Genomic DNA, 27126 nt, shown 5'->3' with positions numbered 1-27126 from the left:
TGTGACGCAAAGCTTTCCAAGTTCTGTCCGGTCGTAAACAAAAAGGTAAAAAACAAGAAGTTCTATTCATGGGAGGATTTCTGTAGTCGTAAAGGTCAAGCCACGATGCAACTGGCATGTATATGTATTTGCAGCTCTCATATGTGCGGAGGCGTTCGTAATGGGATTCTGCAAGAGTCACGTATGACTTTGATTGGCACATGTGAGAAATCTCAGAAACAAACATATATGGAGACTCTTCCCTTGTTTTCAAAAAATCTAATAAAAACCTCTCCAGTTCTTAGCTACACATACGAGTAGAAATGATGTTTATTTATGCACTAGAAACCCAAAAGTTAGGGTTATCCGGAAGGATTTCTACTAAATTTTAAAGACATATTTTTTTCTGTCAGTGTGATCAATATTTAATTACGCACACAGGCCATTTCAAATCAAGAGATCCCGAGTTCTTTTGTAGGTCCAGTCCCGATTAGCCTATCTGTGCATAAAGTGGACTTAAAACTCAACTCAAGAAGCAAGAACACGCGATTTCAAGTTGACTTGGTGGGCGATCTCTTTAACTGTCGACTTTGGATCTCCGCTTCAAAGTTCCAATGTTATTCATCAATTTCATATATTCATCGCTCATCCTCATCGTCATGATTATCGAAATGTGGCTTTATACAGCTCCTTCGTGGCCAGATATTTTGTCGCCCTAGCGGGATTGTGGATTGGCCCCCCACCAACCTTCGCACTTCCAAGCACCTGACATTTCGTGTGCGTACTTCGATATTTTCTTCTTGTGCCTTGATATATGCATCCTACAAATTTTGAAATGAGAAAACTCATTAAATTTTATACAGGTTATATTTAAAGATTCGTAGTTTCCATTTCTAATTTAACAAAAGGTTAGCATTTTAGAAAATATTTCAGTCTGTGTCTGAAGAACATCTTTAATTGATTGATTGATTGAGTTGCTGTTTTAAGTTCACTGTGTGCACAGTAAGGCTAATCTGGACTGGACCTAAAGTTTAAAGTGAGCTCCGAACCACTATATGCCTCCACCGGGTATCGAACCCGGGACCCCTTGATTACAAGGAGTCAACGCAACCACTGCGCCATCGGCGAGGCCCAGAACATTTTTAAGAACATATTATTACTACTACTTTGGGAAACAGAAAATTCGAGCAGTGTGGATTATGATCTCAGTAGAAAAATGTGTATTTTAAAATTATTCAACTCTGCTTGAAAATATAACATCGTTATAAACTATGTATTATTCTAAATAAAAAAATAAATAGCATATAACTTTTCTTCCATTCAATGAAGCAAACTCGTTAATTATCCTATCAAAATTGACCATTTTTGCAATTTATTTTTCAATTGACAATATTGAGAGATTATTAATTTATTTTTCTGCTATGTGGCAGCATGGTCGGTGATAGGAGCGAATGTGGTGTGCGAATTTCTCGATCGTCACCTACCGCAACTCACAGGACAACATAGAACCTAGCAAAAGATTTCGTCCTATTCATAAAGGATTAAAACTTCACCACATTTATATCTTACTGTAACAATTATCTCGAGATTTACTTCTGAATTGGGTTAATATTTCAATATTCACCATCACTGTAGCCAAGTTCCCGCCAAAACTTCCCTCCACTGAAAAGCGCGCCAAAGGAAGAGCCAATGAGACGGCTACCTGAAGCTGATTGGCTGCGTGACTCACGTGAGAGCTGCTACGCAAGACTTTGATGGCGGGAAAGAGACAATGGCTATACCCCGTGCACTTACAGGCATTGTGACGTTCCTCTTTGCTTCTGGGGCGAACAGGGCTTTGAGATGAAAGTTCCAGAAGGGGAATATTGCTGGAAAACAAGAAAGAGACTTACCGGAACCAAAAACTTGCGAATTTCCGCCAGGGCGTACGCGATGCGTGCGTGTGCTTCTGCGGGCGGAGCAAACGCTGTGACCTCAACATGTAAATCCTCGTTGAGATGTGAGAACTTTGGATCTGTGGATAACCTCAGCTCCTCCTCCTGAAAAAGAGAGTAAAGAGTGTAGAACATATGAGTGAGTCGTGCCACAATGAAACTTCTACCGCGTATAAAGTTGTGGTTTCTGGATAGAGAAACAGACAGGGTCCGAGGAACTCGTAATTATTTTGCTGACCACCTGACAGAACAGGGCCGAGAGAGGTTTTTTTGTGGCTGAAACCCCTAGAAATAATATACCATAAAAATTAACCTTGTCCACTTCTTTCATATCATAATATTTAGGTAAAACTGTCAAAGCCGGGAAATGTCTGTAACTCGTTTATTCTGTAATTGTTGACATTCGTACTTACTTATTCTGCATTGCGATAGATTGTTTAACAAGGGATTTCGCTTTCCTTTTTTTAATGAAATTAGTATCTATTGTCGACATATCGAGTAATTATTGTTCGTTATTTTCTCGCTTCCTGAACACGCAAAATGGCGGGCAAACCTTGACTAGCGTTGTGTTTCAAACGGCAAAGCTGTGTTTCAACCTTCTTAACAGAAAAATTCCTGCACAGCCCCGAAAACCATTGCCGCATAGCCCCAAAACCATTCACGCATAGCCCCAAAAACCATTCGGGATAGTATGACCATCCACGAATAGCCCCAGAAACCATTCCCGCATAGCCCCAAAAACCATTCTGGATCGTATAACCATCCATGAATAACCCCAAAAACCATTCACGATAGCCCCACGCACCATCACGGTAAGGTTAGGTTAGGTTGCTTTAGGTTGGGGAATATAGTGAAAAAACTGCGTTTGGAAACACTTACCGGGGATTAGGTCATCAGCGGCTCGCAACATCCGGTTCAAGTACATGGATGGAAATGCAAGCAGCAGCTTTCGTGCATCAAACGGACATTATTATAGCAAAATAGCGGCCCAATACATTGAAAAATGCGAGAAAACACTTCTACGACCTTCCAAAATTACACAGAAACTCAATTCCGTAAGTACTTTCTCCTGTAAATTTGAAGAAATCCGATTCCCGGCTTTGACAGTTTTACCAATATTTACATCGCTAAGGTATTCATTTCTTGCCAAAAGATGGAGTACTATTGTTATATAAACGCCTAACTTAACAGTACTGTAATTGAGATTTTGTCAAACTTTAAACTCATTAATGTAATAAGAATATAGTTTGTGAAGTCCACCAGCTCTCTTTAAAGTTAAGGGTAACTTAATTTTGCCGTACAAGTGACTGAGAATGTGTCATCACTCATTTGAAACTGTTGCAAGTCACTACTTAAACCTCACACTGGAGAATAAATCTATAAAGTCTCCTATTCTTAGATCACTACAAGAATAAGCCAGAGTCGTAGGAAGGAAGTGACGTATATAAGACAACACTCTCATTGGTGGATTGCTCCAGACACGTCATCAAAAGTACCAACTGTACAAGTGATAGCATGAAGGTAGTGGAGACATACAGGAACGATACGGGGGTACCGTACCAAAATTTTTTGGGAGTTACAGGAAAATTAATCAATCCTTTAATTATATATACCTAGGTATATACTATATGGCCGCGGTGGCTCAGTCGGTAACGCGTCTGACTACCATGCTCAAGGTCCCGGGTTCGATCCCCGGCCGGTTCAAATCCGGGAACTTTTCTAACGGTGAAAGCGGCCCCGGCGCCCACCCAGCGTCGAATAACATGGGTACCTGGGGGAAACCCTGGGGGGTAAAGGCGGTCAGGGGCGTGATGCTGATCACATCACCCCCACTCACGACCGGATCAAGAAAGTGTGGGGCGTTACCCCCACACCCCCTATACGCCTTCATGGCGTGGTGTTATGCACAGGGGAACACTTTACCTTTTCTTCTTTTAGGTATATGGAGGGTTGTGCGATAACTGAGACCCATGCATTCGACGGACATTGGGCAAACACGCTGTGCACAAAAGCAAATTGAGGGGCTGTAGAATGCAGTAGATATGCATTGGACGCTCTGTTCTCGCCAGTTCGGTTCAGCACGTCAAATTGACTGCCCGTCAAAACAGCGGTCGAAGTTGGTCCTACGAAGCGTTCCGTTGTGTTTGACGGCGCGTTGAAGTGACGTGCGGCGTGAAAAGAGCCGCTGGGGTACCACGCCAGGAAACATATTTTCAATGCAAAAACAAAATGTTTCCAAACTTTCTGCCAGCGAAGGTTCGTGTCTGATCCACTTCAAAATGTCGATGGATTGAAGAGGTTAGATCAGAGGCTTAACAAACATCCCCTCCGGTCCTGGAACGAACTCGAGGTTTACGGGTGCTTGAAATTTGAATAACCGTCTACAATGTGCGAATTGAAGCTTTACTTTTCCGTTACCAGATCTAGTTCTTCGTAAACAGAAGATTGTGTTATTGACTTGCTTTGTTTTACTACGCTTTCTGTGCCACTTTTGGATAATTTTCAAAGATGGGGATGAGTGTTGATGTGATGAAATTGATAAATGGACACTCACAAACACCCATGTCCAGACCGGAATTCGAATCTGGGATTCGTAGCGTATTATTATAATTATTATTAACGAGACTGAGAAGAAAGCCTCAAAAACCTATTAAGTTGACCGGTTTAACGAAAGTCCGGATTAACTTAACCTTTAAGTAGGTAGGTGGCCAAATTGTACACAGAAAAAATACACTTACAGTTATATTTTTAACAATTATAATTGTAATATATGTAATTTTACATTATGTGTACGGTTGTAAGATTGCGAATAATGAAAATAACTAAATTTGAAACTTTTTAAGGACATTTTTATAATTTTCCTTTTTCCTTCTATTTCATAGGGACAATTCCTTATTTTATTATATTTTTTTTACTTTTCCTTCCAAGCAGAATGCACAATAGTTACTGAAAAGTAGCATATGTATTAAACAAATGTACGAGGATTTATATTTAATCATTACTAATTAAATGGTAAAACGTGAACATGAATTTGAGGCTACAAATAATATAGAAAACAGATACAGGCCTATAATTTTTGAATATCACTACAGTTCACGTAAATAAAACTTGCCAGATAAGGATCTGCAAGAGCATTTACACTTTGGACAAACGTGAATCTTACGATGTATACACTAACATTTTACATGTGGAACTTGAGATTTTAGACTACAATTAGCAAAATTACTCCAGCAAAATAAAGTTTAAAACAATACGCTAATAGGTAGGTGCGGTGCTGATAACACCCCAGAACGCGGAGCTTTGTTATTGTGGACCAGCGCACAACAATCAGGCGTCTAAAAGACCTACCCCTCAAGGAGTAAACAACATGAAGGTAACGGAAAGATGAACAGTGTTGCCAACTTGTAAGACAATTTTTTTAACAATTTTTAGACCTGGGGTGTTGTGGCCACCCCTCATACCTACTTAAAGGTTAAATAACCTAAAAGAACATTAGAAAGTGTATTAAAACTCCGTTTATAGCAACAAAACACGTCTATTACGGTATATTTAAAGGGCATATGCCTAAATACACTATACAGTACAGTACAAATTTGCGGGAAACAGAATTTCATCAGTGGTTGACTACCCTTTATTTGGGAAGTTCTCTTGTTGACTTCTAGCCTCATTTAAAACCTTGCATTCTGCTTTTTTTTTTTGGGCCTTTTGCCTGTGCGGATTAAGCGAAGTCCGGCTTATCGGGGTCCGGATTAACGACGTTTTACTGTTTCTATAACTTGACAGGTTTAAAAACAAGACACTGCAAATAGCTGTTGCGCATCTCACATCACATTTCCCCACTCCATTCTCCGCAGCGACGTTGGTTCGCAGTGTTGCAACCTGGAGGGAGCGGAATGGTCTGAGAATTTCAACGAAATTTGTATTCGCTTTCTCCTGGGATGTTTTCTACCTGTCGAAGTACAGAAATTCAGCTCACCTTTCGCCAAGGACTCTTTTCCTTCTTTTAAAACTTAACCTCCACGATGGCTCAGTGGTAGCGTCGTCGCCTTGTAATCAAGGGATCCCGGGTTCGATTCCCGGTCCAGGCACCTAGTGGTTCGGATCCCACTTTGAACTGTAGGTTCAGTCCCGATTAGTCTTACTGTGCATAAAGTGGACTTAACAAATCAATCCAATCCAATTCTTTTAAAACTTGAGAAACCATCCATTTAGATACTCCCGTGGCGGCGCTTGTGGACTGGACAACATTATACTTAAGTTTATGTAACTCCTTCTGATTTCGGAAATATGTTGCAACATTGTAAACAATTTATCTTGCCTGTCCTTTAAGGGGCTTTCCAGAGCAGATTGTGAATTTCGTTGGACCCGGCATGATTTAATTTTTGCATTTCAAAAATATAAACTGATATGAACCGGCACCGACAATCTACACAGTAAAAATCGTTTGTCATATTTGTTTTAGCTTAATTTTGCTGAGTTGGCACCACTCGTAGTCTCAAGGCCAGACCAGTACGTAGAAGAGTGGTGGGGAGGATGACGTAATAGGAAGTGCTCCGCAGCGATCTGCGCATATCGGGACTTAACTTGTCAGGCTATAATATATTTGTGTGTGTGTGTGTGTATTACTATTATGTACATATTTAGAAAGAGCGAATTGTCGACTTTCTTGGCGGAGTGGTGAGCACAGTGCGTTACAAGTTCCCGGGTTCGAATCCCGGTCTGGGCATCTGCGTTCTTTGTGAGTGTCCCTTCATCAATTACATCATATCATAACTCATCCTCGCGGTTAGTCAAAAGTGGCAAGAAAGCGAAGTAAAATAAACCAAAGCAATCAAATAAATAGTTCAAAGGGCTAGGGTGTTGACAAAACGAAAAGCACAGACTATTGTCCTGACCGAGAGGATAGTCGCCGAGGCGTCGTTACCCTGAGATAATTACATTACAAAGCATTCACTGCAGATGCTTTACGAACACGAATGCTATAGCAGCTTAGGAGGACGGTGCTGTCCACAGCATCTGGAGACAATGCTACCAGGCGAGTAGCTAAGAAGAAAAACATTTTCAAGTTGCAAGATTGCTACACTAAAACAAACCCGACTCCGAGATAAGTTTGTACCTAGATATGCATTTTTTGGACAAATATACGTCGACAAGTCTGCACATGGCTTTCCACCATCCATTTAACGCTATGTCAGATGTGCATATATTATTCCCAATACGTCCGGTTTCCCTATGCATCTCTATACGTGCACTTTTCATTACAAAGGTCGCACACGTTCAACCTAAGTTAAACTTATCATGAGCCTGAGTTGATTTGTGTACGGTGTCAGATTCGCTGCTGCATAGCTACATGTTAATAATACAACCGTCACAGTGACGTCTGGAATTTCCTTTTATCTGCGATGCGGATATGCATATATACATATATGTACGTTGTGTTAGTATGGGAAAGTTCAGTCGAAAGCAAGAATATCTGAAGCAAGGCTTCGGTAGAGAAGTGGGAAATGATAATGGGCGGGGCGAAGCATTACACGCTGATGCAAAGGCTTCTACAGTCCTACACTTGTATCTTCCGGTGTCCAATCACAGCGCAGAACGGCTATTTTGACAAGATCCTGTTTCCCTGCTGGATGCTATTGGGAGGCGGGATTCTTAATGTTGTCGCTTCTTGCCCAAACAGTAGGTCTTATTGTCCGTTTGACCGCAATTACCTTCGTAGGTAAACGCGGCAACAGAGGGTCACTGCCATAAAGCGGTTCCTTTTCCCCCTCCGCTCAATCCCGTTCCCTCGCACGCGCCCATTGGTCGAGCCCTCTCGAAACTTGTGTGTGCCGAACAAACACAAAATAATACGTATCCCACCCCCTTCAACCGAAACATCATTCGTAAACAGCTTTCAGACCAAGGCGACACGTGTCACTTGTACCATCTAACTTTCAGAAATAACCTTTCGTACCGAAGCGACATGTCAAGCTGCACGTGTCGCTTGGACTGGACCGTTTTATTAATCACGTACATGGTGTCGTCACGGTCTGCAGGTCGCGTATGCGCAGTGAATACTTTCTACCGGACTGGAGTGGCACCGTGTCGCTTGGGTGTCAAACTCCGTGTCGCATGTTACTTGCAGCTTATCACTAGACCTAGGATTTCTAGGTTCTAGAAAGTGTGCTTTTAGGTTCCTAAAATAGGTTCTAAAAATCCTAAAATAGGTCCTAAAAACCCTAAAATAGGTTCTAAAAATCCTAAAATAGATCCTAAAAATCCTAAAATAGGTTCTAAAAATCCTAAAATAGATCCTAAAAATCCTAAAATAGGTTCTAAAAATCCTAAAATAGATCCTAAAAATCCTAAAATAGGTTCTAAAAATCCTAAAATAGGTCCTAAAAATCCTAAAATAGGTTCTAAAAATCCTAAAATAGATCCTAAAAATCCTAAAATAGGTCCTCAAGATCCTAAAATATGACCTAAGAAACTAAAATAGGTTCTAAAACCCCTAAAATAGGTTCTAAAAATCCTAAAATAGGTTCTAAAAATCCTAAAATAGGTTCTAAAATCCTAAAATAGGTTCGAAAAACCCTAAAATAGGTTCTCAAAATCCTAAAATAGGTTCTAAAAATCCTAAAATAGATCCTAAAAACCCTAAAATAGATCCTAAAAATCCTAAAATAGGTCCTCAAGATCCTAAAATATGACCTAAGAAACTAAAATAGGTTCTAAAACCCCTAAAATAGGTTCTAAAACCCCTAAAATAGGTTCTAAAACCCCTAAAATAGGTTCTAAAAATCCTAAAATAGGTCCTAAAAACCCTAAAATAGGTTCTAAAAATCCTAAAATAGATCCTAAAAATCCTAAAATAGGTCCTCAAGATCCTAAAATATGACCTAAGAAACTAAAATAGGTTCTAAAACCCCTAAAATAGGTTCTAAAAATCCTAAAATAGGTTCGAAAAACCCTAAAATAGGTTCTAAAAATCCTAAAATAGGTTCTAAAAATCCTAAAATAGGTTCTAAAAATCCTAAATTAGGTTCTAAAAATCCTAAAATAGGTCCTAAAAATCATAAAACAGGTTCTAAAAATCCTAAAATAGGTTCGAAAAACCCTAAAATAGGTTCTCAAAATCCTAAAGTAGATCCTAAAAATCCTAAAATAGGTTCCAAAAACCTTAAAATAGGTTCTAAAAATCCTAAAATAGGTCCTAAAAATCCTAAGATAGGTCCTAAAAGTCTAAAGTTAGGCTCGAAACATCGTGAAGTAGGTTAAAAAAAACCTATAGAACCTATAGTTCAAGATTCCTGAAAAATGCTGATTAGGTATATAGGCTACTCACCAGCAATGAAAATGGGACATCTATATCCTGAAATAAGCACTATCTTGCATAACGTTATGGGTGTTGCCTAACCCTACGGCGATGGCAGAACTTACCATTGGAAATTTGGTATTAAAATCCACTCTTTGCCTTATAGTTAGCGAACAATATTTTTTTCGTGTTATCCACAGTCAAACTCTGCAATTTTGTCTGTGGGGATCATCTTATATGCTGAAAATAATCTTTCAACAAAAATAGTCAGTGTTGCAAACTTCAATGCTGAAATGTTAGTTTGCAAGACGTGAATGCCACAAAGCACCGAAGTGACGCGAAAGTGAGCAAGACCACACAGATCAGACAGACCACTTTGGATTGTACAGGTAACAGTGGCACCAGACATCTTGCTTTGTTTAGAGCTTTGAAAAATCACCATGGACTTGAAGGAAGGGAAATCGACGTGGAGTATGATTCAAACATGTTTTCGTCATTGATTTTCTTTCGTGACCAAACAAAGCAAATGCCTCTGTGTGACATAAAAATCCTGTAAAACCTTTAAAAATATATAAAAGCCTAAAAAAAGGCTTGATTTAGGCGCATATACCTAAAATAGGTTCTAACAAGCAAAATAGGTTTTTTAGGCACTATAACCAGTTGTTGCGTTTTTTAAAGAAACGCTGACATAACTTATTATTTCTTACGTAACTGGAAAGGAAAGAATAGGTTAAAAACCTAGAATCCGAGGTCTACTTATCACATGTGGAGAGTCGCTTGTTGCTTATCTCTGAGTTTGCTATAAGTACACTTCATTCACATAGGCTAATTGGGACTGGACCTACAGTTTAAAGTGGGATCCAAACTACCATGTGCCTCCACCAGGTATCGAACTCGGGACGTCTTGACTTGACGTAAGTAATTACTCGAGAGAGCTCGTCCAATGACCGTGTGAGAAGGGAAGTGCGTGCATAACGGGAAAAACGCGACTGCAGCTACCAGCCGTTTGCAGCACTCGCTTTCTCCCCTTCTCTACGGTTACGTGCGGGCATTCTCCAAACACTATTATTTGTACGATCCCATTGTTGCAGACATTACCATACCCTCGGTACATCCATCAGAATTTATAAAATAATTCGTAAATGCAAGATTTGAAAAGCGTTCACGTTCTCATAAAATATTTATAAGCACTCTTAATGAGTTCCATTAGCAAATTGCAATTTCAATTTAGCAAGTGCAAATATTATTCTTGGAGCCGAATTCCGAGAGCAGTATGACTGTAAAACAAGATTATTTACTAATTATGGAAATAATTAATAATAATGGAATTAATGTTCGCTTAGATTGTGCCAAGAATGAAGACCGTGCGAACAAAATCTTCATACTCTATGCATCTGCAAAGCACAGTAATACAGTGAAACCCCGATTATACGTTACCGCATTTTCCTTCATAACACATTCATTCTTCAAGGTACCAATAGAGCCAAATATTATAACATTTTCCAAGAATATACATATGGCCTCATTTTAAGTTTTCTTTCCCTTTGGTCCCTTGAACAAAATTGAAAATCGACCTTCTTTCTCATGTAACAAACAGTACAAGAACTGAAATAAAACATATAAATTCATTTTCAATGCATTATTTACGGTAAATTTTAATTTTTCTCTCAATATACCACACTCTTCTTTCACGTAAAAGTATGATCCAAACCACTGAACTGAATCGAACCTGGAGTCTTTGGAGTAAATACAGTAGCTCCCCCTGGAATTTCGTAATGGAAAACATGACAGTAATTTGAGTCTCTCTGTGATAAAGCTTGTTTTGGAGTACCTGGCAACTACAATATTTTTCAGCCGTTAAGTTTAATTTAATTAACGGGAATGGATATTTGTGTTTGCAATTTTCTCATCAGCGTCGCCTTTTTTTACTTGTGGCTAATCACGACGATGAAGATGCGTGATGGATGATATGACGAAATTGAAGAAGAGACACTCACAAATTGAATTGAATGGCTGCTTTTAAGTCCACTTTATGCACAGAAAGGCTAATCGGGACTGGACATACAGTTTAAAGTAGGATTCGAATCATTGTGTGCCTACACCTAACGTCGTAGCGCGCTGATCCCCTAGGTCTTTCTCGCAGGGGCAGCTGCCAATCACTCTTGCCAACTTCGCTCTTTTCGAGCCAGATCTGGCTCTTTCGTGCACTCGTTTGACTGTGAACTGTGGCCCTTTGCCCCAACATGATGCCACCACTGGCTCCGGCCCATAAAGACCAACTTTTGCCATGAGTGTACATTTTGCTCGTGACGTGATATTCATACATAGGCTGCGTCACACATCCCCTCTTTCCTCCCCAGCTATTTTTATACATAGCGCTGTGGTTAAAGTGAAGTTGACAATATTATTATTCGGGAATGCTTTATTTTCGATTTCATATCAACACCATTGGATTATTGAGATGGGTGATGCCGCCAAATCTAGGCGGTGAAAACTAAGAATAAATTGCCATCACTTTAAAGCTAACGGTAATAGCAGCGCCCCCACCCCTCTGACACCTAAAATTACCCTAGGAGGCACTTTATGCAATTAGCTGTATTAATGGTGAAATGTAGCTCTTTTATGCACATCAGGTTTGGCAACACTGCCAGGATGGCCGTATCAGGCAAGGAGAAATACGTTAGGTTTATGGGAGCATTATTTTATTCGTTCTCATGGGAATATCAAACATCCAATGTCATAGAAAAGTACATGGACGGAAAAGGACACGTTGAACTATGTCATAGTAGATGGAAAAGTCGAAACTCCCATTTGATTAGCCGTAATTTGAAGTTGAAGTTTATTTTCCATGGGATTCTGTAAATACTTATTAATCATAGTTTTCAAACATCGTGTCCAGCTTACTAATCAACTTGAGAAACAGTTTCAACTTGCAACACGGAGAGAAATTCATACTCTCTCGCATACTAAAAACCTTTTTAAATGGCAGTTCCCAATCCGACGATATTGAAATAAATGCACAACTAGTGCGTAATTGTCCCTCCTCGCCTTAACAGTTTTAACTTATCGAAAAGGTCTATTAACTTCATTATGAAAAGGCGCTTTGATTTCGTCTGTTACGAAACTTCTACGAAAACGTACTACAGTCTGTTTACTTTCACAACTAGCTAGCGAGTCTACCAGCCAACACGAGTATGAATAAGAGAGCAAGCGATAGGTGCTGAGTAAGATTACATCACCGACTCGCTGCGGTACACGCTAGCTGATAGGACGCTTCGGAGTATGTAACTCGCTCTCAAGCTCCAAATGCAAAACGGCCAGGGATGTTACGAAAGTAATCAGGCTCTACAAGGTGTACCTTTTGTTTGTCCCTCATGGATCCTCGTCCCAAAATGGCCATCTTCGTCATTGTCTCCTCTTGTAATCTCTTCAGCGAGTTTCCCTTTGGACCCAGGAGTTTCCCGACGAAGTTGAACTGGAAGAAACAAAAGAAACAATTACATGAATTGATAAAAGGTAACGATAGCAAACACACATCACAATATACGTAAGTACTGTGCTCAATAGAGTACAGCATTGAACAACTTTCGTGCTAGCTTGTACTCGTTTGAGAGCGTATGTAATGGAATATCATTTTTATGTGACAATAATCGTAGACACATATATGCAAAATATCCGTCCCGGCAGTTTCAGCCCACAATCATTTCTTTCATTTCAATGAATCACTGTATTGATAAGATAGACTAAACTACATTTTAACATGGAGTTAATGACTATGTTTACTTAAGCTTTAGTTTAACTCAGGGTTGTTTTAAAGCTCCAGGAAACCATGAATTCTAATGGGTTCTATTGGGTCCCGCTGCAGGACCGAAACATTAAGGAAACGCAGGAAATAAATCATAACTCTGTTGTTCTCTCGTGGCCCAGGCAGGTTCAGAAGCTCCTTTGTCGAGGAGTTACTGCACATTGTACATAACGCAATTGACTGTGGCGTCATATTGAGTTCAAACAAACCCGTCACTTGTTGCTCCGGCATCTGATCTAGGAACCGCAGCCAATTGGAGCCGTCGATGAGGTAACGTGAGGCTGCTGTGTTCCCAGCAGATATCACAACAGGGACGGGTAGTGTTGCTAGTACCAAGTGAAGAAACACGCGCGAGAGAATGTGGCTACATGGAGAGGGGTAACGTGACTGCAGAGTTTGCGTTTCGGCCATTTCTACCTTGTACCTTAGATTCTCGAGACAGCCAGTACCTGGATTAGTCTTTCATGCTCACAAGTGGATGATTGTTTATCGTCAGGTCCGTGTTCGATCCAAGTTGCGTATTGTTTCATTTCAATACGGAACTTGGACCCTATTGAAACTGATTCTGAAAAAAGGGTTCCTGGACCGAATTTAAATTCATTCAGAAAAAAAGGTTCCCGGACCGTATTTAAATTGATCCTGGAATAAAGGTTCTGGACCGAATTGAAATACTTTACAGATAAAAATGTTCTTTACGGTCCAGAACCCATTTACGCTTGCTGCTTTTCTCTCCTGGACCGGAATGGACCGGAATTGAATTTATTTAAAATTCCTGGAACTTTAACAACCCTGGTTTAACTGCGTCTTTCACCTCACGATCCATATTTGAGAGCCCACAACCGCAGACAAATGACGGTTATAAGTGTACTACTGAGCTTCGAGCGTATACCGCTCGTTTTGCCAGTTCGAGCGTTATTCGCTCGAGCGATGAAGCTCTCGATTCCACACGCTATCTAGCGTCGTTCGTGCGAACTATTTGGCGCTAGAGCGAAATCCTCTTGCTGCAGTACTCTAGCGCTCAGGGCATCACTTGAGAAAAGGATTACATCACTGAAGTAATTGTTTCAGCTTCATTCCTACGCACGTCCGCATGCAGGTAGAGTCAGGTGCACTTCTGAGTTGCAATCATTCAATGTATAGTAAATGGGGTCGCTACAACCCAGAAGTACAACACATCGATTGATTTGCTTTATTTTACTTCGCTTTTCTGCCACTTCTAACTAATCGCGAAGATGAGGATGAGTAATAATATGATGAAATTGATGAAGGGACCCTCCCAAAGAACACCCATGCCGGAACCAATCTGCCAGGGAGGTCAGCTTTAGGCGACTGAAAGCTGAACCGCTTCCATTCATTATGTAGGATACGGCTAGTGGCGTGCCACAGAGGGGGATTGTGGGGTCATAAGCCCCCAGTATTCCTAAAAAAAGGTAGAATGCAGGAAGAGACGGCAAAATGAGAGCTGAGTACTACTAAAAAATTATACGTAACCCACTATTCTTAGTAAATCCTGTGCACGCCACTGTATACGGCCATGTGTCACCGAGTATCAAGGAGAGTATGTCCCATTTTACGAGCACGACAATGTTGCCCTCGAGAATTTAGTGGGTAAATCTGGGAATTCTCGTGAGCAACTAAGGGTGGTGACAATACATTTTACTACCATGCAAATAAAAGTGTGTTCATCCTTGTCTAAGGGACAGTGTTAGGACCACACGTTTTGCAGTTTCAGCAGAATGCAGACGTTGCTACGACTGAGCACGTGATTCGTGGCCTGCATATCGGCGTCGACTCCAAACTTTCTAATCGGCCGTAAAGAGTAGAGAAACTGGCTCCCGCTTCATAAAAATCGCATTTTAGGAGACATTTACGTTTACCGGCTGCATTCGCCCGCTTGCAAATATTTGCGACGCTGCAAGAAGAAACAAAACTCTTTTCTTCCCCTCTGATTCGGAGACAGTAGGTGGCGCTCGTGAAGAAATAATCAGTTGCATCGCTGCTTCAATGGTAGAACCAAAGTTGGCAAATATTGCTTTGGGATTTGGTACGATATCATATGATTTATTTCATTTCGTTGACCATTTGTACAGTGGTTGTTTTCCGTACATGGAATGGAACATGTTAGTTCATTAGCTTATAGTTAATAATTATCTTCAATAGATATAAGCATTAGATAAAATCAATACATACGCATGTCCTAGAAGTTCATTTAAAATGTGACAATGTGCAATTAATTTATTGTCAGGTACCCTTTACCCCCTTGTAGGTGCTCTTGGCCGTCTGAAGAATGCCCCTTGCCCCCTCTGCTTGCGCCATCACCTCCTTCCCCCGTAGTTGCTTTGAACTTTCATCAGCTTGAAAATAAATCATTTTCTTTAAGAGAGTAATATCGTTTAATTTGTGCAAATTTAATAATATAGGGGCATGGACGTCTGGAAGGGGGTCAAGGATGACCATATCTCCCCCTTAGAAAACAAATGTCAACTTAAAAGTACATTTCCACAAGTATAATTTGATTTCAGTCATAATAATTTATATTAATAATTATAATGGGGATGCAGGAATGCGATAATTTCAAAATCGAGAGGTGTTTTTTGATGGGGCAACACTAGTATCGGGGTAATATGCTCCATGGTAAAATACCTTGATTGTCTCTTGGAAAAATTTGCGGACTTCCATGATATGGGGGGATTTGCCCCCCACCTTGCTCCCCCCGTGCGCACGCCTATGGCTGATTGTATTGTGTTTATGTCACTTGGAAGGTTATTGAAACAGTGGGCAGCCATGTATGTTGGTCCTTTCTCAAATAATGTGGTGTTGTGTGATGGTATCGTGAGGTTTCTGCCATTCCTCTATAATATTTATGTGAGGAGTTGTTACATTTGAAGGAATCGTTTGTTTTTACATACAACAGCAGATGAAATATATACAAGAATGGTGAGGGTAATATGCCTAAGTTTTTAAACAGTCTTCTGCAGGATGTATTTCTCTTAGCTCCTGCTATTATTCTCACAATTTTCTTTTGCAGCACTATTAGTGGAATTTCCCCAGAAGATTATACCGTATGCTAATAAGGATTGGAACATGGTGAAATATTGTTTCCTCCTTCCCTTACTTGTTATTTTTATTACCGGGATCTAAGCATAGGGTGAAGAAAAGGGGCTAGCGAGAGGTTGTGTAAATTGGCTGAGACCTTTATAGTTCGGAGTGACGCCTCCGTCCTCCAGGTACATACCTGCGCTCATTCTTCCGCGATGTTGACTCACTCAAACCAAATCCAAAACTGATCTCGAAATTTCCTTCCGATCTTCTCAGATCGGTTCGCCTGCTTCGCTATACAAATTCCAATACCTGTCGATTCAGATCCGGTTGTCAGGCTGGTACCTTTCCACAGATGAGGCAAGTAATGGAATTTGTAAGGTCTACATTCCAAACCGACGAGAACATCCTGTCTCCGTAATATATCGTTTTCAAGTACACGTAATTTTTACCAACAAGTCAACAAGATAGTATTTTTAATGTTTCTAAGTTGGATATTGATTTCAGTGTATTAATGGCAAATATAATTTTGCCTAGTTTTGCTGAAAGGTGATCTATGTGTGGGTCCCATTTTAAGCTTTCGTGAATCCATACTCCCAGATATTTGACTGTTTTAACGTGATTGACTGTCTTATTACCTATTGTAACATTTGTCTGTAGTTGGTTATGTTATTTTTATCTCCTTTCTTGTATATTGGTATTACTTTTGCTTCCTTCAGTTTTGCCAACTGCATTGAAATATCCTTCATCCAGGGATGAAGAACTTGTTACTTTATACTACATACATGAATTTGTGTTTTTATGTTGCAAACTGTAGAAAATTATAATGCATGCAGGAATGTTTTACTCTATGTTGCCAACTGTAGCAAATTGTCCTACATGAAAGGAGTTTTGACTTTAGGGGTTGCCAACTGTAGTGAATTGTCCTACATGTAGGGATTTGTGACCTCACGTTGCCAACCGTAGAGAATTGTTATTTATTATTATTATTATTATTATTTATTTTTATAGTGCGGTATACAGAAAATTCCAAAGTCCAGCACTTTTACCCATACCCTCGTGATCAAATACTACAAAATAAAACAAGAAAACGAACAAATAAAATGAACATAAGAATAAAATACAAAAACATTGACAAGGCCAAGAAAGTTATAAATTTCTGAGCGGTAATACAAAATAGTCCAATATTAAAAATAGATGTTAAAGAACAGAAAATACCAACATAATATAAATATACAGGGTGGGCCAAAAGTCCCTTACCAGCCCTTGTAAAAATCGTTTTAGTGGAAATTGATGAATAACAACCATGTGTGACCACATTAGGCCTAGGGGGAAGTCATAAGGTGGGGGTGCTCTTGACGGCGGCCATCTTGAAAGCCGCCATCTTGGATACAACTCCAGTTTTGTAAATGGGAAGGTAGGCATGCGATACATGATTTTAGGCTAGAATTTGATAAGGAAAACAATGGTGAAGTCGTAACGTTGAAATCTTCATTTGTTAAAAAGTTAGAGGCATTCAAATGTTGGAATCACACCTTCATTTTTTTATTTGTTGCAGGTGCCTAAATCATGCCACTAACCACAGAGGAGAGGAAAGAGTTAATAAGGGCATGGGGTGGAAGGAGTGCAAGGGTTGTAGCAGCTGAATTTAATGAACGGCACCCAGATCGACATCCTGTGTCTCATGTGAGTGTTGCCAACCTCTTCCAGAAATTCATGGATACTGGTTCAGTAGCGGACAAACCCAGGTCTGGAAGACCCACTACTGCAACAGACGAAGGCACAACCATAGCAGTGTTGGCATCTGTTGCAACATCACCACACCGCAGTACTCGTCGCCTCTCAGCGGCATGTTGTGTCAGACGTACATCCATCAGACGCATCCTAAAGAAAAACAATTGGCATCCGTACAAATTGCAACTTCAACATTATTTATCAGAAGACGACCCAGATCGACGCCTGAAATTCTGTGACTGGGCAGTTGCCCAACTTGAAGCAGATCCCACATTCGCCTCAAAAATCCTGTTTTCCGACGAAGCGAATTTTTATGTGCAAGGAGAGGTCAACAAACAAAACTGTCGCTATTGGTCCGCTACCAATCCTCACTGGGTTGACCCCTGTAAATTGGTAGGAGCTGGAAAAGTTATGGTGTGGTGGCCTATGGGGTACCAAACTAATTGGTCCATTCGTCATTCCTGGTAACCTTAATGCTGATCATTATTTGGTAATGTTGCGTGATCTCATCCTGCCGTCCGTGTTGTCCGAGTATGGCACATTTTCCTTATTTCTCCAACAGGATGGTGCACCTCCCCATTATGGATTAAACGTCCGTGATTATCTGCATGAACAATTTCCTGGACTCTGGATCGGGCGTCGTGGTCCCATTGAGTGGCCGGCACGTTCACCCGATCTGACTCCATTGGATTTTTATTTGTGGGGTCATTTAAAGGCCAAGGTATACGCCGAGAAGATCAGGAATGTTGCTCACCTGGAAGAAAGGATCTTTGCAGCCTGTGCTGATATTTTACCTGACACACTTAGCAGGGTCATGGACAATTGGGGTGAACGACTACACACGTGCGTGGCGCTGGAGGGCGCTCACGTAGAGCACGTAGAGCACCATATGTAAAAGTGTGATTCCAACATTTGAATGCCTCTAACTTTTTAACAAATGAAGATTTCAACGTTACGACTTCACCATTGTTTTCCTTATCAAATTCTAGCCTAAAATCATGTATCGCATGCCTACCTTCCCATTTACAAAACTGGACTTGTATCCAAGATGGCGGCTTTCAAGATGGCCGCCGTCAAGGGCACCCCCACCTTATGACTTCCCCCTAGGCCTAATGTGGTCACACATGGTTGTTATTCATCAATTTCCACTAAAACGATTTTTACAAGGGGTGGTAAGGGACTTTTGGCCCACCCTGTATAACATAACATTAATATAAATATATATAAAACATAAATATATATATAATGTCTTATCCTACATGCAGAGATTTGTGACTTGAGGTTGCCAACTGTAGTAAATTATCCCACATGCAGAGATGTTTTACTTTAGGTTGCCAACTGTAGCAAATTATCCTACATGCAGGGATTTGTGACTTCAGGTTGCCAACTGTAGCAATTATCCTACATGCAGAGATTTTTAACTTTAGGTTGCAAACTGTAGCAAACTATCCTACATGCAGATATTTGTAACTTTAGGTTGCCAACTGTAGCAAATTATCCTATATGCCGGGATGTGTGACTTGAGGTTGCCAACTGTAGCAAACTATCCTACATGCAGGAATTTTTTTACTTTAAGTTGCCAACTGTAGCAAATTATCCTACATGCAGTGACGTGTGACTTGAGGTTGCCAACTGTAGCAAATTATCCAACATGCAGGGAGTTTTGACATTAGGTTGCCAACTATAGGAAATTATCATACATGCAAGGGTTGGTGACGATATGTTGTAGGATTTGTTTGTAAAAGAAAGGCTTTTGTTTATTATTTGTACTAATGTAACGTACATATACCATTTCAAACTCTGTTCTATTCTCTATTCGTCTTATAATTATTACACAATGATATGATTACCATATTATGTTTGTTCTTTTGCATTATATTATATTTCAGAGAGTAGATAAATAAACAATGTAGACTTATTGAAAGTCCGTTTATTTCAACGTCAAGCTCAAACAGCAATTAGTTAAGGTAGCGTACATAGATGTCACCACTGGAACAAATCTGATTATGCTAAATGTGTACGTGCGCTAAACGGTTGTCAACACCCGTTGTACACGGCTTCAATTTACCACATACAAATGCCATGTGTAACAGGCTGCTGGAGAACTACATCATCAAGCAAATTGAAATCGATATTCGAAACGCGATCCTTGTCTAAGCGTTCACGTCGAAGCCAGAAGCCACAATTGAGCCCTCGACACTTTTCAACTGAAGTCAGAGGTTCGAATTACTGGCATATACGATTCGACACGTTCAGGGCTGCATCAGTGATGTGCGTCTACGCGTAAACAACTATAGTCTACATTCTACACGTAGACTATTTTATACACGTAGATTACGTAATCTATGTAAACAACATGGCGAAAGGCGATAACTTAGCAAAGGGCGCCGTGGAATTAAATGAAAATTATACTGTGTATCAGTTGCTGATGTGTGAGGAGAACTTTTAATACTCTTGCTTCCAAATTCGAACAATTTCTCACCTACGAAGAAACCTAATATAGGAAATATTCTAGTGTGTTATGGGAAAAAGACCACTCTTGCCTCTCGACTGCCATCTGTTGTTGTTTTTTGCATACTATTTATTTTCTTCCATAGTTGATAATAGAAGAGAAGAGAAATTTTAGTGTAAATAGGATTCCTTTCATTTCGTTAGGAACCAATATAGTTCAAAATGTCACATTCCTTTCATGAAACCCTTGAAAACTAATTTTAATGCACTTTAGATTGTCTACGTAGTCTATGTAAACTACAACCCAATGTAATCTAGCAGTAGACTGCGTGTGGACAACGCATGCATACGTAAAATTATAGTCTACGGCACATCACTGGGCTGCATCAACCCAATTAATATGTGTAAGTGGGCACGTTGCGTTGTTGCTAAGCAAAACACAAGCTATTTGCCACCATACCAAACACCTATGAGGATTATATCGTGACGAGCGGCTAGCGACAGCCATACAACGTGTTTAGTACTTATACTTCCCATATTACTATAAATATACACCTCCAAATAGTCTAATTTTTACTAATATTAACTTCAAAGAGACTCGCTTCACCATCTAGTGGTAAATTCTGCAATCTAACTGGTCATCTTGCATTCCTTCACTTTATCAACCATTTGCTTTATTAATATGTGGTTATAAAACATGGATATAAACTTGGAGTTAAAATGGTAGATGTCACGTTAGCGCAAATAATAATAAACAAAGCCTTTAGTTTTGCAAATATATCCCACTATTTTTGCGCTATCAACATATCTTCACAAATTCCTACATTTAGGATAATTTACTGTAGTTGGCAAAATAAAGTAACAAATCCCTGTATGTAGGATACATCACTGTAGTTGGCAATAAAGTCAGAAAACCTTTGCATGTAGCAGGCCCGTACCCAGGGGGGGGTGCAAGGGGCCACCCCCCCACCCCCCGAGCCATGAAATATTTTGATGCACACCTACAAAAAAAAACATGGATCGTTTTTAAGATTTTGCAAGAATTTAGATTTTTCTTCTTGCATAAATGATTGGGTTGTCTCTGGAGAGAGGCAAGACTCCACAAGTCTGCAGTATACTATATTTAGTAATTATAGTTTTATAACCATTTATGCGAAGCTACTAAATGTTCCAATTTGGTCGGGACAGTTCAACATTTTTACTTCCTGTTTTGACTTTTTTCGAACTGCAGTCTTGATGAGAAAATGTCCTCTTTTTGTGGTTAATTCACATTCAGACATGTTCTTCATTATAAGGATAATTCCATAGCGTTGGTGGTCACATTCAGGATACTACTAATTCACATGGCGGAAGGGGGATCTCCCACCTTCCCGTTCCCATCAACGATCTTGTTCTTTTAATATTTCCCCACCCCCATTAAAATTTCCCGAGGATAAGAGTTTGTGTTATAACAACAAAGTAATTAGTTTGGACTTCAAACATACTTTACTAAGAATAACATCATAAGCACATACAAAGAAGGAATAACAAAGAATGATGTCAGCCTGTGTGTGAATGTTGCATACATCTCTCTCTCTCTCTCTCTCTCTCTCTCTCTCTCTCTCTCTCTCTCTCTCTCTCTCTCTCTCTCTCTTCAGGGCTGGTAACAGCATGGGGTAAAAACGTACTTCTACAGTCATAGATAAAATTTTAAAATTATATCAAATTGGACTAGTAAGAAATGGAGCCGTAGCTGCGAAGGTGATTGTCATTGTCACCCTAGGCTCCTGGAACATAGAAATTAGACCGACCTGTTATTTCTCCTCCATTTCTCCTCCTTTCGTCAGGAATAAAACATAGCACTTACATGTTAATTTAATAAGAAACTAATGTCTTCTTAAAGTTTCTCATTTCTTGTCCCTCCACCTAGTTATCTTTAATTTGCAATCGATTTTGCAGATGTGAACAATAACACACACTGCTTCGATGGAGAGGTGTGGGATGCACAACCGACTGTCCTTTTATTAGCCACATTTCTTGAATGCTAAGTTTTCTATTCATCGGATTAAACGGAAAATAGTAGGTACATAAAATTTCTACAATGTCTAAGTATGCCAGCTACATCTAGGTAGGGGGGAGGGGTACAAATTTGGTGCAGGAGGTGCGAAAATCATTCTTGTCCTGTAGCTGTTAGCTACAACTCTGATAACGAAATATTTCCTTTCGAGAGAGCATCAGCTAATAGATTTACACCATTATAAAAACATAACACAATAAAAGTATGAAAATTTAATTATCATTTTTAATAGAAAGCAATAATTAAATTAATTAATTAATTATTTAATAATTGACATATATTTCATGACACAATTTAAATATATATATATATATATATATATATATATATATATATATATATATATATATATATATATATATTGTGGAACGATTCAAGGGGGAGACTGTAAAAAAAGGTAAAATCTCTCTTGCGACTTCTACATTTGGAGGCACATGAAAGACTTAGTTTACAAGACACCGGTAAACTCGCAAGAAGAGCTCAGGGAGAGGATCTTAACAGCTGGTCAACACATCAAGGACACCATCACATCACGAGTTACGAGACCAAATGTCCGTAAACACCTGCGTGCCTGCATTCGTAACGGAGGTGCCCACTTTGAACAAGACGTGTAATGCTCTTTAATTGTATTGTTCATTGATTCCATTCACATGAAGATTAATGAAGTATTGTTTCTTGTACACAAATGTGAATGTTAGCAACATGTGTACCTTGTTGGATAGCTGATGACACAAGGAAGAAATTTAAGTAATTTGTACGCTTGGTGTCATACCGTTTTTGTTATTAATATGTTGCCAAGTAAACTAAGATTGGATTTTTTTTATCACCACTTGTAATTTTAGATCCACCCGTTACTTACATGTGATTGTTATTTGGGAAAAACTTTTTTTTTCAACGAACCACTTATTTGTTAGGTATCAGAAAATGCTGAAATATGTGCCATACAATGAACTGTTTTTTCTCAATTCATCTTTTTATGTGGAAAATTGTCATTTTTTAAAAAAAACAATAAAAATTCGATTATCTCGAAAACTACTAATTTTCGGACGGGGTATCATATGGTCAAATTTATTGCAAATTGTCTCTACTTTAACCCCTTTCAGGGAATACATCTAATTACAAGTCACCCTGTGTGTGTGTGTGTATATATAAACTGCTCGCCATTAAAAATGCAACACCCAGAAGGAGTAATCGGAATCGGACGAAATGTGCACAGTGTGTAGAGGAGAGGTGCAGAAGGAAATGATTAGGTGTTCAAGGCCGTCATGCGTCATGTGCGCCTGCCACGCCATCTGGTAAGTGGTACCTGTAGCAGGTCAGATAGGTGCAGAAGAGCAGTGAAAGTGCATGGTCGTGAGTGTAGTGTGTTAAAATCGGTCAGCAATGCCACGTCGTCGAATACGGCAGCGATTCCAGCAGGTTTCCCAGTTCGATCGCGGCCGAATTGTTGCATACCGTGAATGCGGATTATCCTACCATGAGATCGGTGCCCGTGTAGGACGGAATGCATCCACAGTGATCCGTGTATGGAACCAGTGGGTCCAAGAAGGCACCGTAGAGCGACGTAGAGGTTCACAACGTCCGCGTCGGACGACGGAACGAGAGGACAGACGTCTGATACGCATGGCCCTTACAGACAGAACGGCCACGTCAACGAGGATTGCGCATGAAGTACGGGATGTTTTACAACGTCCAGTGTCCCCACGAACCGTGCTTCGTCGTTTGGCGAACCGGGGAATTTTTTCCCGGCGCCCACTGTTGCGGATTCCTTTGACGCTAGAGCATAGGCGTTTGCGTCTGAGATGGTGCCAAGACCGTCGTGCATGGATGGCGGAGTGGAATGCTGTAGTGTTCTCTGATGAATCCCGCTTCTATATACGACACCATGATGGACGCACACGCGTGTGGCGGCACCGTGGCACTAGGCTTCATGACGCCTGCATCATGCATCATCACACAGGGCCTTCATTGGGTATCATGGTATGGGGTGCCATCGCCATAGGTGTTCGTTCGCGTCTCGTACGCATTCAAGGGACATTTAACAGCCAACGGTACATCACACAGGTTCTCACCCCTGTTGCTGTCCCATTAATCCATGCACTGCATAGTGCCACTTTTCAACAGGATAACGCGCGCCCCCATGTTGCAAGGAATGTCCTCGCATTTATGGAAGCTAACCACGTGCCCCTGCTTCCTTGGCCAGCACGTTCGCCGGATATGTCGCCAATTGAACATGTCTGGTCCATGGTGGGTCGCCGACTGGCCCAACTCAGGTTTCCGGCACGTAATGTTGAAGACCTCTGGCACCGTGTGGAAGCCGCTTGGGACGCCATACCGCAAGCAGACATCGATAGACTCATTCTGTCCATGCCTCGCCATGTTGCAGCAGTTATTGCCGCCCGTGGAGGCTGTACACGCTACTAGCTCCTTGGGGTTATGCAACCATGTTCTACGTGTCACATGTCACACCACCGAGCTCTAACTGTAATCATTTTCTTATCTTATTATGAACTACATATTTGCCAAGTTTCGTGTTTCTATCTCATTTCCTTCTGGGTGTTGCAATTTTAATGGCGAGCAGTGTGTGTGTATATATATATGTACGAATATATATATATATATATATATATATATATATATATATATATATATATATTTCGTACATAACGAAGGTTTCGAGCTTGGCCCCCTTCACAAAAAATCCTGGGTACGGGTCTGGCATTGTAGAGTAATTCACTACAGTTGGCAACCTCAAGTCAAAAATCCCTGTATATAAGATAATTCCTTACAGTTGGCAACCTAGAGTAACAAATTACTGCATGTAGGATAATTCACTACAGTTGGCAACATCAAGTCAAAATCTTCGGTGCTAAAAGCACCATGCCTAACCTACATAACCTACTGCAGCTAATAGCAGAAATAAGTCAATGTTAGCCTGCCTAACCTATTCATATGCATATTTCTGCGATTAGATTCATGTGTAAGAAGGTTAGGTCAGATTAGGTGCTTTTAGCATATATATCCACGTTGCTAAAGCTGTCAGTAGCTGCTCGTGATTTTAGCTGGGATAATTTGTCTTTTTACAGATAGATGGTGTTGAGAAACATTAAGAACGAGACCACTGGTATCGAGACTTATAGAGGCGAGATCGAAAACGATATCGATGTGAATAATCGAGACAAGATTAGGACGACCGTTAAAGACCAATGCGACACGCGACAGGCGGTAGTATGGGTACTATTATAGTATAAGGGAAACACCTATAAATCATATTTTTTACATTGCTAACGTACTATTTTGGAATGCGGAATATTTCCTAAGGTGAAATAATGCATTTCTAATAAGATAATGTCTATTTCTTACATTTACGAGTACTTACTGTTACTTGTTATTTCGATTCTGTAACATATTATGGCGGGCGATAGCGTACTGGTTCAGGGCGCGTTGTGCGAGTGTTTTGTCGATTTATGCAGTGTTGCAACCTCGTTCACCGGAAAATACCTACTTTCGTGCCCGGATTTGAAATTATGCTAATACGTCGCAAACCATTGACGTTAGCTCCAAAAACCATTCACGTTAGCCCCAAAAACCATTCACGTTAGCCCAAAAACCATTTTCCGTAAGGTTAAGTTAGGTTAGGCAAGCATAGTTAAAAAAAATTAAAAAATTAAAAATACTCGACACGTCATGTTCTGGTGAAAACACGTCGAGGCTGGAACACTGACTATGGGGTTGCGTCATCTTAACACACGGAACATTGTACTCTCGTGCAGAAAGCAAATGGCGGCAGCACAAACAGCTTGTCGGACAGAGATTTTCGCAGAAAACAACATGTATTCGCATTAAAATAGATCAAAACTACATTCACGAACTTCCACAACGCTACAGAAAATGATTTCCGTAAGTACTTTCTCCTGTAAATTTGAAGAAATCCGTTTCCCTTATACTATAATGTTACCCGACAGGCAACAAGCGACACGGGCAGGGTGCGAAGGGGTGCTTGTCACCCTTTAATTTTCTTCCGTACCCCATTTTCAAAACCTGTTATTACCGAAAAAACTATTAGCTCGTACATTGTTACATTGTAATATACACCCTATGCAACGCATCCTATTAGCTACTGTCCGAGAAGGAAGCAGAAATTAGTTCCTGGAAACTATGTCGGGACTAGGGATGTACCAGGAAGTTTGGTACATGACAAGAGCAGGATGCTGTGAGGAGGGGGGGGGGGGCGTCCAGCGGAAAATCCTTTGCGATTCGAGCAATGCAGACCCCTTCTCAATTGCCGCCCACCCACAGCGACCAAACAATGTTGCCAAGTGCCTTCGTTAATGGTTCAGTTAACGGACGTTTAGTTCGGAAGCGCATCTGCTGGCAAAATAGCTTGCACGGGCCTCTAAAACGCATACCGCATACAATTTACAACATGCTTGCCCCAATCGAAATTCCATACATCCGTATTGGTACACGGCTCGTAAAGGTTGTAACGCAGGTGGGCATGGACACCCACAGGGTGGGGTTAGAGGGGGCTCTTGCCCCCGCTGGTTTTTCGAAATGAGATAATTTTTATAAGCTACTGCGTGTGCATATAGGTAAAGTTAAAGTTCCCTGTGCACATAGCACCGTACCATGAAGGCACATTTAGGACATGTGGGGGTAGCAACACACATATTCTCGATCTCGGCAATTGTGGAAGTGATGTAATTAGCACCACAATCCTGCCGTCTTTACCCTCTCCCGGTTGCTCCCAGGTACACATTGATTTGAGGATGGATAAGCCCTAGAGCCGCTTAATGCTGGAACAAGGCCATAGATCACCCACCCCGGGAAT

The 27126-nt window shown here is 40.4% G+C and overlaps 1 protein-coding gene across 1 annotated transcript in view; it reads right to left on the bottom strand.

Annotated features, from left to right (window-relative positions):
• The window catches only part of LOC145980298 (KH domain-containing, RNA-binding, signal transduction-associated protein 2-like), a 339869-nt gene that overhangs the window by 22877 nt on the left and 289866 nt on the right, over positions 1-27126 (bottom strand). Inside the window, exons 3-4 of the mRNA XM_083113316.1 lie at positions 12569-12685; positions 1872-2018 (exon numbers count right to left, since the gene is read on the bottom strand). Coding sequence (XP_082969442.1) covers positions 1872-2018; positions 12569-12685 — 264 coding nt within the window. The remainder of the gene's footprint in view (positions 1-1871; positions 2019-12568; positions 12686-27126) is intronic.

The sequence above is a fragment of the Lepisma saccharinum genome, chromosome 27, assembly GCF_977018435.1.
Source record: "Lepisma saccharinum chromosome 27, izLepSacc3.1, whole genome shotgun sequence".
Taxonomy (NCBI): Eukaryota; Metazoa; Arthropoda; class Insecta; order Zygentoma; family Lepismatidae; genus Lepisma; species Lepisma saccharinum.
The sequence above is the reverse complement of the archived record's forward strand: the minus strand, read 5'-3'. Positions and strand labels throughout refer to the sequence as shown.